Source organism: Molothrus aeneus, chromosome 1, assembly GCF_037042795.1.
Source record: "Molothrus aeneus isolate 106 chromosome 1, BPBGC_Maene_1.0, whole genome shotgun sequence".
Taxonomy (NCBI): domain Eukaryota; kingdom Metazoa; phylum Chordata; class Aves; order Passeriformes; family Icteridae; genus Molothrus; species Molothrus aeneus.
The window spans coordinates 68,196,890-68,212,770 of record NC_089646.1 but is presented as its reverse complement, the minus strand read 5'-3'; the positions used below and the strand labels follow the sequence as shown (position 1 = coordinate 68,212,770).

Below are 15,881 nucleotides of genomic sequence, written 5' to 3'. Positions count from 1 at the left end.
GACGAATGAATGAATTATTGTTTCACAAAGAATTCTATTAGTGATTCAATCCGAAACTTTATGAAATGTGATGGTTTGTACCTGGCCCCTTCCACTTTTAGTTCCCGTTTCTAACTGTGACTAACAAAGCAAATAAATGATGGCTCTGAACCACACTCCCAACCACCCACCCCAGCCACATTTGGCTCTTTCATTGCTATTCTAACATAGTCTGCAGAAATTTAACATTCACACAATGTGTAACCCTCACAAGATAAACCAATTTTCTCCAACACCAAGGGCTCTGTGGAAATCTGCACACACATTTCTCCCTCCTGCTTAGGCAGACAATAAATGGATGTTTGCATCTCTGTGTGACTACCAGTGAGTATTGTGATAATCTGTATGTTTGTTAGGGAAACATATAATGCCTGTAAATAAACACTACCAAGCAACAATGCCATGTGTATCCTGCAAGCAAATCCTAGTTAGCAGAAATCACACCCTGTGCCAGACAGAGATAGAGACAACTCTGTAAAGACTGAACTTTTGGGAAACAATGAATTATTTTCATAAGCAGCAAAAGTCACAGAAGTTTAATTATAAAAGCTTTGCTACCATAAAGGACTAGTGATTACTACGAATACACTAGAATAAATTACAGTCTCAGGAAAATATTTTAACTTTTTTTTTCAGACAGGCACTTTCTCTTGCAGTAAAAATAAGACAATATTACTTTTAAACAAGCTAATGATTTAGAAACAGGTATTTAATGGTTCCAGACGAGGATATGCCAGACAAGCAGACTCAGAAGGACTGTCAAGACCTGTTGATGGACATTATTTTCTAATAAGACTGACACACCTATCTTATATACTCTCTAGTATTCATATACTCTCTAGTCTCCACAGTGGATTCACAGTTTGCTTTAAACAGGGATTTTGTGAGAGTTCCTGGGATTGAGCAGAAGTGAATTCTAGACTTCTTGATACCAATACATTCATATATGCATACACACACATAATTACTTTGTGCAAAGGCTTCTTTAGAAACCATAATGAGATTTAACCAATTGTTGTTTAGTTAAAAAAAAAAGAAGTATCTAAGCAATAGCTTTTTCCAAGACTTTGTAACAAACATGATGCTGAAGAACGTGTAAGTACTGGACTGAGTCCTGAGTCTCTGAATACCATTCCCAGCACAGGACTTTCAAATTTTCCTGAAGAATGCTTTAAGGATCTATTTCAGGCAGGAAATTCTGTTCAGGAAGAAAGCAACTGGACTCAACTGAATTCTTTTATCATATTAAATGTTCAGTTGCATTGTATCCTGAAAAGAATGTTAGAATTTTATATGGAGAGCAGGTAAAAAAGGAATAGAATAGACTAGACTAGACTAGAATGTAGAAAAAAAGGTAAGGGAAAAAGGCCATATACCATAATGCCAGCCAGAATGTTGTCTGGATGACTTGTGGCATCTTCATTCTTGAGAAAAAAACTGTATCAAGAAGAATCCCCAAGAATATTTCTCACTAAGGACATTTTTGTACTGAGTTTTGTGCATAACAGTCTTGGAACAACTGGCTTAAGTATTCACAAACACAAGAAAACAACCAAGAAAATCTCCTCTGATCCCCACATTTTGTTTTTAAAAGTAGAGAACTATGTATAATCTAGGACTTTGTTGGTGAGGGAACCCAAAAACTCATGAGAAGAGCTTTATTGAAGAGGTAGTTCAGAGAGCATCTTTGCCATCCACTACTGCAGCAAGTGAAGTGGTTCTAAACATTGCCTTGTCAATTGCAGTTTCCTCTTTTCTTTTTCAAATTACTTTTTTTTTTTTTTTATTTAATCCAGAATGCTGATCTTCTAAAGACTGCTTGAAATTATAATAGCCTGTGTCTACTGTATCTTGAATCATCTGGATGTTAGCAGGTCAGCATCTTTTCATCATGGGCAACATAGAGATGAAAACAGAGGAACTAAGTGTTAAAGCCACATCCAAGAGTAAGGAAAGGAGTAGGTTAGCTGGAACAGCATTTAAATCCATTTTTAATGCTACAGCTACATTACAAAGTGCTTTTCATTTACCAGAAATCATAAGCATATGTGTATGGGTATGAGCCACTGCCAGAGGCAGTGGTTTTTCTATTACTCTCATTAGTTCTCTAACAAACATTACTTGTAATTAAATCTTATGTAAAAAGAAATATATCCCTGTTCTTCTGTGCTACACAAAGAATAACAAGGGGCTACAACAGATTTACTCATTTTGGTGCCTATACTAAAATAAAATAACCAAAACAGTAGACCAGTCTTTTGAGGAAGCCCCCATCCATTTGTCTTCCAAATACTAAATTTCAATTTTTCCAGAACTCTGTATGCTCTGTATGTGCTCCAAACACTCCCTCCAAGTTACTACTGTTCAAAATTCTGCTCTGCAAAAAAAAAGGAAAAATAAAAAAGAAACCGAGAAAATTACATCAGATCTGATGCATAGATACTATGAATTGTTTAGGAAGAGTGTAACTTTACAAGGGTAAAATGAATGTATTTGGAAAATGACAATCACTGTTGAACTATTAAACCAAAGATAACAACTCCTAATGAACAAGATCAACAGAATTTTGATGCTATGATTTTCAGTTGGGTAATGTTACTATTAAGAAATCAAAGTATTTGATAAAACTGTTTCCATTTGTTTTAAAACTTCAGAGAAATATGTTCTGAGGGTAATTAATGGCTATGTTTCGATGTTTTTGAAATAGAGTGCTTTGGTTGTCTTTCCAAAATATTTTATACATATACAATACTTAAGTCAAATGGAAATACTTCTATACCATGAGACCCAAATCCAAAACTATGTTCTTATACCTCAAGATTTTCCAAAAATGGCACATATTTCCATTAAAAAACTCTTTTACTCTTAAAATGCTCTTAAAACACTGACATCTCTAGTCAAGCATACATGATTCTGACAGAATAAGGCAATATATAAAAAAGAGCTTAAAATAATGGCAAAATGGTATGTGGTCACTGAAATAATAGCCAAAATTGAACTTCCCATAGAAAGAGGTATTAGTAAGGCCAATCACAAATCTGTGAGATTGCTCCACAAAATGATGTGAAAATGTGCAATGCCTGTTTGCCTGTGATTCTGGGCCATGCAGCTCCAGGCCAAAACAAGTGTCTGCACCAGGGGATGATGGAAACCATCCTGGACTCTGGAGCACTGTAGCTGCTTGCAGCCCTGACTTTTTCATACTTTCCAAGTAGATGACAGAGAACGCCACACACTCAGTAAATAGGAAATTAACTCAAAAAATCCTAAAGTTTATTATCACTCAGAATACAATCAGCAATTACATACAGAGAAGAAAAAATAAGTTATCTGCCTTCTTTGCACAGCTGAGGAAAACCAGATACTGTAAACTGCAATTCTGTCACCGTATACCTACAAAGAGGTAGGACATCTCTGCTGGGCAGAACTGACAATTTTATTTTTTTTCTGCACTTCTCATCTCAGCTACAAACTACCATTTTGGTCAGAAAACCATGCCTCTCTTTTCTCATTACTGTCTTGAACTTTTTTTTGGTTTAATCATTATGTAGACATTTTTCCTCCCTAATACATAGAAACATAAACAATCTGCTGGCACACCTTGTCAATCACAAACCTCATTAGGATATCCAGTGAGAAAAAGTCTTACTCAGCTTGGATAACTGTCACATGTAAAATTTGAACATAGCTGCTAAAATACCTAAGTGGTGAAAGTGCAAAAAGAAACACTGACAGGATTCTATAGACCAGGGACTAAAAGCAAAGTAAGATTTTTCCATTAAGGTGAACAAATCAGGTATGCTGGGAATAAGAGAAAGAAAGTCATTTCTCTAAAAGAGTGTTTTTTAAAAAAATTTACTTGGTGTGAGTTATGTTCTCAAAAGAGTTGTTAGCAGAATCTTAACAGCTTTATGTCCCTTTGAAGCACAAGTCATCATGCAAGTATGGGTCAACTTGACCTATACTTGAGCGAGAACCCAGGTGCTCTCATGAAGGGAACTGAGTACAAAGAGCTTTCTGTTCTGGAACTGGGTATCCAGAGAAGTCTCATTATGAAGACCGAGGCAAAGTGGGCAGTAAATACCTTGGCCTTTCCCTCATCCTTTGTCACTACATTTATCTCTGCAACCAACAAAGGATGGAGATTCTCCTTAGCCCTTCTTTTGTTGCTGATGTATCTATAGAAACATCTTTTATTTTCTTTTAAGGTAGTAGCCAGATAAAGTTCCAGCTGGGGTTTGGCTCTTCTAATTTTCTCTCTGCATAACCTCATGACATCCACGGAGTTCTCTGGCATAGTCTGCCCTTATCTCTACAGGTCAAAAACTCTGTAAACTCTACCTTTTTTTTTTTCTTTTTTCTCCTGAGTTCCCTCTAAAGCTCTCTTCAGCCAGGCTGCTTTTCTTCCCTGCTGGCTCTTCCAACACATGGGGACAGCCTGCTCCTGTGCCTTGAAGACTTCTATCCTGAAGAATGTCCAGCCTTCCTGGGCACCACTGCCCTTCAGGACTGTCTCCCTAGTGACTCTCTCAACAGGTCTCCTAAACAGGCCAAAATCTGCCCTCTGCAAGTCCAAGGTGGCAGTTCTACTGATCCCTCTCCTTACTTCTGTGAGAATTGATAACTATAATTTCAGGACAACTGTGCCGAAGGCATCCTCCAATTTTCTCATCACACAACAGTCTTTTGGCAAAAAAACAGATCCAGTGGGGTGCCTTCCCTATTTGGCTCCCTCACCAGCTGCATTAGGAATTTATCTTCCACACACTCCAGGAACCTCCTAGACTCTTTCCTCTCTGTGGCATTATATTCCCAGCAGACATCTGATAAATTGAAGTCCCCACAAGGAAAAGGGGCAGCAGTCTTGAGACTGTTCTTTGGTCCTATGTTCCATGACTTCCTAAAATCAGATCAACAGCTGTATCAGTCAAAGTAGGAAAAGCAACTGGTGCTGAAAAAAAACAGTGCAAACTATTTTGCTCAGTTTTCTTCCTAGGTTAGCAGTCATTTGCAAAAATCAGATTTACCAGTTTTAAAATCTTGAAGGACTTATGTAAGATGAAACTGCATGCATTCAATTAACTTGTTTCCAACACAAAACAAATGGACAAATTTGTTTTGACAAATTTTCTTCCCTCATTCTTATATGTTCTGGGTAGCTTTATTAGTCAAATAATATTGTACATTCTAAAAGAAAAATCAGATTCCATTAAAATGCAATTTAGAGAGACAAGAAAGAAATGTATCTATAAATAAAAATACAACTTCCACCACTTAAAAGAGAACATAATGGATAACTGGAAAAAATTTCAATAAATCAAGAAAGATGTTAAAAAACATTAAATAATTATTTGCAGAAAATAAAGTTTAAAGTTTTGATTATCTTCATTCGCAATCAGATGTATTTTAATGTCTTTCATAAGTTTATAAATTTTTTTGTATTCTGTACCCAGACCACTCACAACATGCCATTATTTAAATCACTAATGATATTTAGAAATATCCCTTAAATCCATTTAGTTGAGACTACAATCCAACATATTATAAACCATCACAGGTTCTACATTTTGTCAACCAAGCAGAAGAAAATAGTACACTTGTTAAATCCACCTCTTTGAATCAAAACCTAACATCTTGCCTCTCTGCATATTGATTTTCCTCCAGCATAAATCACTCACCCATACTCAGACTGTCTGCTTGGGTAATAGGGCAGAAGGGCAGACATGAAATTACTTACAGTCTACTAAATTCCCTCTCCCTGCTGTTAAAACCTGGCCTACACTTCTGGGTGTCCCAACACTCTGTGACATTTACTTCAGGACACTGGAGATGCTCCTGTGTTATTCTGAAGGCTACCAGCAGTGACCTCAGTTACTTTAAGACATGAATGATATTCTTCACAGTTACCACACAAGTTCTATTGGGTGGCAGAAGAAAATCCAGGGCTATGAAATGACATAAGGAATGTATTTACTCAGAGAGACATAAAACAAAAAGGTTGAATTTTCCATCACAATCTACATGTACATGTGTCCTGGTTTTGTCTAGGAAGTAAAATTAAAGTTTCTTTCTAGTAGCTGGTACAATGCTGTGTTTTGGATTTAGGATGCGAGTTATGTTGACAACATGCTGATCTCTTAGCAAGCAGGATTTACACTAAGTTGGGAAGTTTTCAGCTTCTCACACCAACCCACCTCCAAGTAGGCTGGGGGGCACAGGAAGCTGGCAGAAAATACATCCAGGATGATCCAAACTGGCCAAAGGGATATTCCATACCATGGGGTGTTATGCTCAGTATATACACCAGGGAGAAAGCCAGTTGGGGGCTGCTGCTCAGGAACTGGCTGGGCATCGATTGGCAGCAACTGTACTGTGCATCACTTGTTTTGTATATTCTTCTTCTTATTATCCATTCCTTCTCTGTTCTATTAAAAAGTCTTCATCTCAATGCACAAATTTTACTTTTTTTTCCCCTCCAGTTCTCTCCCCCATCTCACTGGGGAGAGGGGAGCAAGCACTTGTGTGGTGTTTAGCTGCCTGCTAAGTTAAACCAGAGCAATGAAATTAGGAGAAAAAGCACAGTAAGCAAATAAAGAGACACTAATTAGCTGATCGTACTCCAGACATACTCTTACAAATATGCAATTTGCAGTAATAAAGTATTCTGACACTGTCTAGCTGAAGTCATGAATCAATAATAATAATAATAATAATAATAATAATAATAATAATAATAATAATAATAATAATAATAATAATAATCTGTAATACCTTCTACTTTGCTGCAAGTTAGCTCTTTACACAAAGTCCTTGGGTTAACTCCGTAAACTGCCATATCACGTTACAGCAGCCCTGAGGACACGGCAGGGCTGCTTATCTTGGCATGCAAGAAGCCAATGGGGTGTCCCTTTTACCTATGGGCGCGGTGTAAACACTGAGGCAGAACTGTTGTTGTGGTCACAGCAGACCTCTAAATGTAACAGCTGCAAGTCATTCCTTGCTGGAAACTGCTATGGCTTTTCATGCTCACAAATGTCTATACAGCACAAGGTTTTAGACGGTTTCTGATTTTATAGTAGCTAAGGACAGGCCCATCAAAACCAGAGATCTTTCCTTTAAGGAAAGGCGCAACTTGCACTGCGACATGGTGCCAAAAAACCAGATCTCCACGGTAAACACATCGTATCATTTCTATCCTTTAAAATTTGCTGTGGACGTCACTTCCTCACCGCTCAACCCCAAGCATAAACCCACTTCTGAAATCATACGCCATAGCCCAGACACAAACTTCATTCAGCTGTTCACCAACTGCACATCTCAAACCATCTCCATTGTGCACAATCCTGTGTTCATTAGGCAGAACAAGGGTAACCAGGGACACTCTGGACACCAAAAAAGCAGGAGAAAACCTTGATAGCAACAGAATGTGATGCAAACACACATTGCTGCGTGGAGTCAGCACTGAAGGTTTATTAGCACCAGCTATTTTCAGCCCCACAGCCCTTCTTCTCAGGGCACTCCCTCACACCTGATGTTTGTGGAATACTTGTGCCTTGCAGAACACAGAGCTCACCACAGCTATGCAAGTTTAAAGGCTTCTGTTCCCAGTTCTTGCCTGAGAGATGATTCACAGCACAGGTAGCTCACATGTCCTTTCCCGTGGTCCAGCTGAGTGGTAAAGTAAACAAACTACCATTGGGCAATGCAATTCTGCCAGTGTGGGTGAACAGCACCCCCGTGAACACAGCAGACAGCTAAAGGTGACCAGGCCTACCCCTAACTTTTGCAAAAAAACCTAGTGTGTCCCTTTCACTGACAGCCAGAGAAAGCAGGCAGACAGCCTGGTATCCTGTGTGGTGGGAAGAGTGAACTCTGAGCCTCACTGCACCCTGAGCATGGACACAGCACATGGTGCCAGGCTTTGGCTGCAGCCTGACCCCACCTCTCCTCTGCCAGGAAATGGGGCAGCACACAGACAGACATGAGCTATACCAGGTTCACAAAATCACAAAGTCATTAGGGTTAGAATGGATCTCTGAAGATCATCTAGGCCAACCCCCTGACAAGGGAGGGTCACCTTGAGCAGGTGACACAGGAACACATCCAAGTCGGTTTGGAATGTCTCCAGAGAGGGAGACTCCATGACCTCCAAGGGCAGCCTGTTCCAGCGCTCTGCCATCCTCATTGTAAAGAAGTTCTTTGTCATGTTGAAGTGAAACTTGTGTTTTGGCTTATGGCCTTTGCTCCTCATCCTGTTGCCAGGCAGCACCAAAAAGAGTCGGGCACTATCCCCATGACACCCACCCCCGAGATATTTATATGCATTAATGAGCTCCCCTCTCAGTCTTCCCTTCTCCAGACTAAACAGGCCCAGCTCCCGCAGTGTCTCCTCAGAGAGATGCTCCAGACCCTTCCTCATCTTTGCGGCCTTCCACTAGACCCTCTCCAGCAGCTCCTTGTCTTCCTTGCATTGAGAACCCCACACCCAGCACAAGTACTTCTGACTTAAGGTAGGGACAACCTCTGTCCTATCCCTTCTTCCTAATACCCCATACCCTGGCGCCTTTGCGGCAGTCCGGAGCCTGGGGGCTGCCCATTCCCGGCGCTCCGAGCAGGGCCCGGGCCCAGTGCCGGGCCCAGGCCCGGTCCCGGTCCCGCTGTCGCTCCAGGGCACGGCTCGGCTCCTCCCGAGGCCGCAGCTCCCCGCGCCCCTGCCCCAGGCACGGCCGGGACCCCCCGCCTCGGCGGGGATCCCCGCGTCCGCCGCCCCCCGGAGCCCTTCCCCGCACCTGTAGCCGTAGCAGCTGAAGCGCTGGCTCTCCCGCAGCAGGGCGCGGTACAGACGCAGCACCTGGGCACGGCTGGACGCTGCCATGTTGCCGACACCGAGCCGCTCCTCCCGCGGCGAGGCCCCTTTTCCCCGCCCTCCCGCCGCCCGCGCCGGGCGCAGCCGCGGCGGAGCGGAGCCGCAGGGCCGGCGGTGAGTGGCGGAGCGGGGCGGCAGCGGCCGCGGCTCGGCCCGGGCCCAGCGCAAGGCGCGGGCGGGACGGGGAGGGGCGGGGAAGAGCGGCTCCCCGGCCGGGGCAGCCCCGGCAGCGGTGGGCTCGGGGGACTCGGGGGACTCGGGGTCGGCTCCCGGGTCCCGCCGGGTGGGGCCTGCCCGGCAGCTCCGGCGGGGATCGCAAGGCGCGACTGCCGCGGGGTGCCTCTTGGGCTCGGCTGTGCGGCTGTGGAGGGCCCGGGGGCGGGGAGGGAAGGCCCGAGCGACGGGAAAACGAAAGCAGCGCTCAGATGCCGTGCTCGGCGGGGCCAGCAGCGCCGTGTGCGCGCTCCGTGCTTGGTTGGTGTGCCGCCCTGGGAGGTGGGTGCTGCCGGGGGGAGAGGGATATCGGGGCTGGAAAGGAGCAACAAGTGATTCGTGCAGGGAGTTGCCTCGGAATCGCTGTATACGTTTGCAGTCAGAGTTCAGGTACTGGAGAGGATCCAACAGAGGCTACGAAGATAATTTGGAGTCCAGAGCATCTGTCTTCATGAGGAGAGACTGCGGGTGCTGGGCCTACTCAGTCTGGAGAACAGAGGACTGAGAAGGGATCTCATTAATGCGTATATGAAAGGTGGATTACAAGAGGGTGATACTAGGCTCTTCAGTGAGGCCCAGCAAAAGGATGAGGAGCAGTGGCCATAAACTAGAACCCAAAAGTTTCACCTCAGTGTGAGAAACAACTTTACATTAAGGATGGCAGAACAGTGGAACATGCTGTACTGGAAGCTTGTGGTGTCTCACTCTCTGGAGACATTGAAAACCCACCTGGATACATTTCTTTGTCGCCTGCTCAAGGTGACACTGCCTTGTCAGGGGAGTTGTACTACATGATCTTCAGAGGTCCCTTCCAACCCCAACATTCTGTGATTCTCTGAAATCACTACAGGCAATTGCAGATGTACATCTGTGCTAGTGTACCAGGGCCTGTTGTGTTATAGTGATATTTGAGTTGTTCCTCTCTCAATACCTATTTTAAAGATGAATTCTGTTATGTAAACCACACATCAAGCATCCTCTTTTGCTCTAAGTTTTGCTGCTGCAGAATGAACTTAACTTTGTAACTTGCAGGTATTATGCCGCAGCTGTATTTATTACTGATTTTTAAATTTTATCAGCAATTTATTTAATGCCATAGAATCATCAAGGTTGGAAGAGACCTTTAGTCTCCAGTCCAACTGTCCACCCTGCACCGCTACTGTAACCTCTAAACCACCTCACCAGTGGCACATCCAGGAGTCTCTTGCACACATTCAGGGATGGTAACTCCACCATCTCCCTGGGTAACCTATTCCAATGCTTGACAACCCTAACAATGTATTTTTTCCCCTAATATCTAACCTGTATCGCCTCTGTCTCAGTTTAAGGCCCTTTCCTCTGGTCCTCTCACTGCAGGCACAGCAGAAGAAATCAGTCCCCACTTCACTAGAACCTCCTTTCAAGGTATCATGATAGAGTTCCTACTTCCTTCACAGTTTTTTATTTATATAGTGTTTAAAACAACTATCATGTAGATATTTTACATGTCTCTGCAAAAGTGCTTCAATTGCTGCTTCTAATTTAACTCATGTTTTATTGCACATGCATTTGAGTATTCTTGTCAGTTGTACATCTGATGCAATTTACAGTTTGTGGCAAAGAACTAAAATATTCTGTGCTTTTGGATGTAATTAGTATAGACACATGAATTTATTTCAAATTTACCTTTATGGATATGCTGTGTTTTAGCAGCCCTTTTAAATTTCTGGAAATGGGGATTTTCTGTATGTAGAAAATTTTCTGGATATTCTCTTTATCAAAACCCAAACTAGAAATGTTACAGGAAATGTAGAAAAACATATGCAGCTGCAGTACTGGGAAAAGCATCATGCTTCTGAAGCCTTCCCTTGTAAGTTACCAACCAGTGTGTTTTGGGTTAGGTCTTGGCATTCAGGACACCCACATGGAGAAATACAAAGCAAGCATGCCCTTCATTTGCCAGTGGGACCAACCAAATTGTCCTTGTAGCCCAAGCCATGTTGTTAAAGCAGATTGCCGTGCCAGAAGCAGAGCCCATCTGGGTGCTGGTGCTCCCCATCTTTGCAGCTGTTGGTGGCTGGCCAGCACCAGCCATAATACATGTTATAGCAGAACTCTGGCTTTGTGTCCACAGACTTACCATCTCTGAAAGCAGCAGTGGCCACCCTGCCCTGTGCTATGAGGGTGGGCTTCAGACAGCTTAGAGCAATATGGGTCTGTCAGGTACAGAGCCAAACTGAGGTTGGAGAGTTTAGCAAAGTTACCTAAGTGATGCCATTCTGTGGATGTGTGGCAGTTGTTCCATCTAATTTTACACCAGCCTTCAGGTATTGTTGGAAATACTGTTTTCATGGTGAAATCCTCAGCTCTAAAAGATGAGGGAGTAATTGGGTTGAAAACATTCAGCAAATTTTGTTTACAAGAACAGTATTAATTTAATATTTGAAAAGTAATTAAAAATTATTTTTAGATAGCTTCAGATGATAATCCTGTTCCTGAAACTCCCTGACAGTTTTTGTGACTTTTATTTTTAATTTTTTTTTTAAGGTAACCATGTTTTTCTCTTCAGAAAGCCTAGAAACGTCCTATGTTTAGAATAAACAGTAAGCTCATGCAGTGCATTATCAAATGCAAGGTAAATTTATCAAAGGAGAAAAGTCTTTCCTCTTGTCTCCTTTTTTTAGCTTAACCTTTAATACACTCAGGGAGGGAAGATTAATTTTTGTCAGAAAGGAGTCACCTTTGTGCAGTTGGGTTGGCACTGTTAAGTGGAAAAATGAATTCCTTTTTTTTCATTTGTTGTGTTTTCTTGGAAGCGATGGGTTATGGTCCCAGAAGTTGTGTCATTCTGCAGGAAGTGGACACTGCTGTGGTTGGGATACAGGTGGTTCTGCTGGCCTTTGTTTATGGCACCACTGCACATTCAAAGGACAGACAGCCCAAATGACCACTGTGTGTCCTATGACACTGGAGCCTGTGTATGGGGAAGCAGCAATAACCATTTCATTAACTGCCTCCTCATTCCTGAGGGGAAAACCGCACCTGGATTTAGGGTTGGTGATTTTCATTTCTACAGAAGTCTTTGCTTTCAGCCTTTGGTCTGGGAAGGGAGGTGGCATGTGCCTTGCATTTCTGCATCTCTTGGGATAAATAAGCACTTTGAGAGGATATAATGGTATCAGTACCTGGAATATTTCAGTGTGTACTTGCTAAAAGGGGGGAGGGGAAGGAGTTTGGATGAAGTACCTGTAGGGACTGTGGACTGGAGTGGGAAGAAAGAGCTGTTCTATTCTCTGGGACATATTCAATATCTTGTCATCTGTTGCTGAATTGTTCTTTGTGGTTCCTTTTTTCAGCTTCATGACATGGCACTGAACACTTTCAGTGCTTTCCTGGTATGCTGCTGTTGGTTTTCATTATTTTTCTCTGGGGGTCAGAACGATAATTGATTGTTGTGATATTATAATCTCTTCAGTAATTGTTTTTCATGCTATTTTTTCCATGTTGCAGTGGTGTGGTGTCTCTTTTCTTTCCTTGTCTTAGCTGTTGGTTGATAGGGTTGTGCACAGTGAGATCCTACACAGTGTAGAGGAGGATCATTAAAAGAAGGATTATAAATCACAAGAATTTTGGGATTTCAGGGACAAATGTAACAAACTGTAATTCAACTGTTCTGTGTGGTGAATTAAGATTTCCACAGTATCATCAAGAGGCCTTGACTGACTCTGGTATTTAAAAAAAATTGTATTTAGTTGGTTGCCCTGTAGAAAAGACCATTTTTATTTAGGAGGAGAAACTTCCATATTTTATATTCAGCTATACTCCTGAATTCTTTGTGCATTAAAAAAAATTCTAACTGGAAGTTCAGAGGGAAGAAAAAAATGGTGACAAAACTCTTCTCTCAGTTAGCTTTTTGTGAGTTACCCCATCTCTTTCCAAACTGAATTGCAGAATGTTGTGTGCTGTTTAAATTACAGTAATAATTGTAAGGACAGTAATAATAGGAAAACCAAAACACAACCAGTAGTGCAATTCCTGTTGTAATACTTGGTCTTCTAAGAGAACACCTGTTTTACCACTGCTCCTAAACCTTTCCTGGTTCATGATCTCCTTGTGCTGCAGGCATCAGACTAAAAGAAACCCTGAATTTTGTTTTCCTTCTTCGCCACATTTTAACTTTCTAATTTCCTGTGACTTAAGTCCTCCAGAGGACTTCATGGGCATTGTGTTACCTGACAATTAAGGAGCTGGACACTTCACCAGTCACAGGATAACTTCTGGATCCATGAAAGGCAGTATTACACACCATATAGATTTTGGAAGATGTTTTTAGTGGACATATGTTGGTAAAATCCTTTGAAATGCTTGAAATAAAAATACTATAAAAGTCCAGAATTAAAAGGATAATTTTGTGTTACAGGCAAAAGAATAACTAATAGGGGATTAAAATTACCAGTAATGCTTAAATAGCTCAGCATGTAATAGTTGCATCAAACGCAAATGACACTTATAAACACTTCTAACCTTAATGCTGATGAAGACAAGAACACAAGAAAAAATGAACATATTTGTCCTGTGTGTTTTTTTGTTATACTGAAATCTTGCTCAGAAATCTAATCATGAGAAGCATAAAGGGGACAGGATTAATGAAATGTTCTCATCCATGACCTCATAAATTCAGAAATACTTTCTTTGCTGTGCTTTCCAGTGTTTTGTCAAATTTTGCCTTAAATAACTACTCGGTCTGTGAGAAAATATATTCTACTTTATATTGTATTGCTGTTAAGAAATGTTTTCTGATGCTCATCCTATGCCACCCTCTTCCCTGAGTTCATCCCACTTTTTCATTTATGCCCCTTTAGAGTCATGCTGTGTAATCCTTCTCCCTCTTCTGTGATTTACACTATCATCATATTTCTCAGTAGCTGTCAGCCAGCCAGGCTAAATGATGTAGTTATTTTGATATTTTTTTCTGCCCTCTTTCAGAGGATATTGAAAATTTTAGCTTAGGAAGCAAACTTAGAAGTAAAACAAGGAATGATATTTTGTTTAGGAGCAATTGAGATTCTCTTTGTAGCTGCCCCTGTGTATTTTTTGCTGACTTGGGATTTCCAGTTTGGCAGGTTGGTTACAAATGGTACTGCTGATCTTTTGAGTTAAAGATCATGATTGCACTTAAGACACTTTGCTAGAGCAAAGTTCTTTTTTCTCTTGAGTTTATTTTTTGTCATGTATAAACGTGTATGTGAGTGTGCACATGAAAAACATGTAAATATGTATTCAGGCATGTACATGGTCATGATGTAGTGGTAAAGGTCTTGCCTTCATCTCTAATTCTCCATGTTTCAGCCTGGGGATTGGTGCACAGCTAACACAGTGATGTGGGGTTTTCTGCTTACCCAGTCCCGTGTCTCAAGGATGTGAAATCAAAGACATCCTGCTGCTTGTGTGCATCCCACTTCTCGCTGGATTGTGGGCATGGCCTTTCTTGTCAGGTGACATTAGGGGCTAGCTCCACTCAAGGACTCCTGCTTAAGTCCTCCATGAAAATCTGCTTCAAGTAGTTGTTTTCTTATAAATAATTATTGTGTGATTATTTGTTGGAAACAATTCCTAGATCAAAGTATCAGTAGGTGTAGAAGTATCACGTTGCTATGAGGTAGTTTGGATCTGATGTAAGGAAACATGTTATCCAAGGACATATCTTTCTTTTAGTGAAAGGAAAATTAAGCAAAATTGTTGTTTACAGTGGATGGGTAAATCATCAAGGATTGAGTGGATTTTAAGTAGGCAATCTGTTCAGTTTTCTGATTGTGGGAATATGATTTTCCACTTGCAACACATTTTCATTTTATATGGTGCTGTGCATCCATGTATGACTTTTTGTTCCAGTAGCTTGGACTTTTGATCCAGGAGAAAAGTAAACAATTTGAATGGGAAGCTGAAGCAGATTGTTTCCAGAGATGAAAGAAGACTATGGAGCAATGCTTTAATTGAAATAAGGAAAACAACATAGCCATATTAGGGATTGTAGTAATGGTAGAGTTTAAGATACTTACTTTTGCATGATCTTTGACATTTTTGATCTTTCATCTTGTGTCACTATTGGTTTTATGTCCTCAGAGCTCTGACAATGAGTGATAGTGCATTAGGGACATGTTCCTGTGTATATCATGCTTCTCATGCATTTGTAAGATCAGCTGAATTGTCAATACTTTCTTACATGCCTTTACAGGTCTAGACAGAACTCTCTTTTTATTTCATTTCTGCTTCTGTTTTTTATATCTGGAGTGACTCTGTCAAAATTTTTTTTCAGCCTGAGAAGGAGCAAAGTACTGACTAAAGCTAGCAGGCAAAAGAAGCAGAGCTGAAGAAAGATTATCTCTGCTTGCAGGTAAATAAGTAAAAATAAATTTCACTTTCTGAATCTTTGACACCAGCACTACCAGCCTGTTTAGTTAGTAACAAGTTTTCAGTCCCTCTCCGTTTTAATGAATAGTTAAATTTTAATTTATTTCGTAATTTAAAAAGATCTTTCTTCATCTTCACCAACTGCTAAGGACATGTATGATAGCTATATAAATTTGCTTTCCATATAGAATTCATTCATTTTCTTACTCCTTATACAAAGAAAATTATGAGACTTGAGACATAAAGATAGGTGTGTAACAATAATGAGAGAGAGAGAGAGAAAGAGGGAGAGGTAGAAGATAATAATCTTCTGAAGAAGAAATTCAGAATTTATCATCTTTATATTGGAGTATGTCCAGATCCTTGAATATAA

At 41.1% G+C, this 15,881-nt stretch overlaps 2 protein-coding genes across 10 annotated transcripts in view; one reads left to right on the top strand and one right to left on the bottom strand.

The window, feature by feature from the left end:
* The window catches only part of LYRM4 (LYR motif containing 4), an 85,695-nt gene extending 76,708 nt beyond the window's left edge, over positions 1-8,987 (bottom strand). The window contains exon 1 of the mRNA XM_066558854.1: positions 8,829-8,987. Coding sequence (XP_066414951.1) covers positions 8,829-8,914 — 86 coding nt within the window. The 5' untranslated portion in view covers positions 8,915-8,987. The remainder of the gene's footprint in view (positions 1-8,828) is intronic.
* The window catches only part of FARS2 (phenylalanyl-tRNA synthetase 2, mitochondrial), a 231,445-nt gene continuing 224,019 nt past the window's right edge, over positions 8,456-15,881 (top strand). The window contains exons 1-2 of one of the 9 annotated variants that reach the window (XM_066558789.1): positions 8,456-8,549; positions 15,414-15,491. The gene's annotated coding sequence lies outside the window, so the exon portion shown is untranslated. Of the gene's footprint in view, positions 8,550-8,844; positions 9,020-9,456; positions 10,523-15,230; positions 15,492-15,881 lie in introns of those variants that run through there. The other 8 variants (XM_066558774.1, XM_066558834.1, XM_066558798.1 and 5 more) reach the window with 8 other exon arrangements.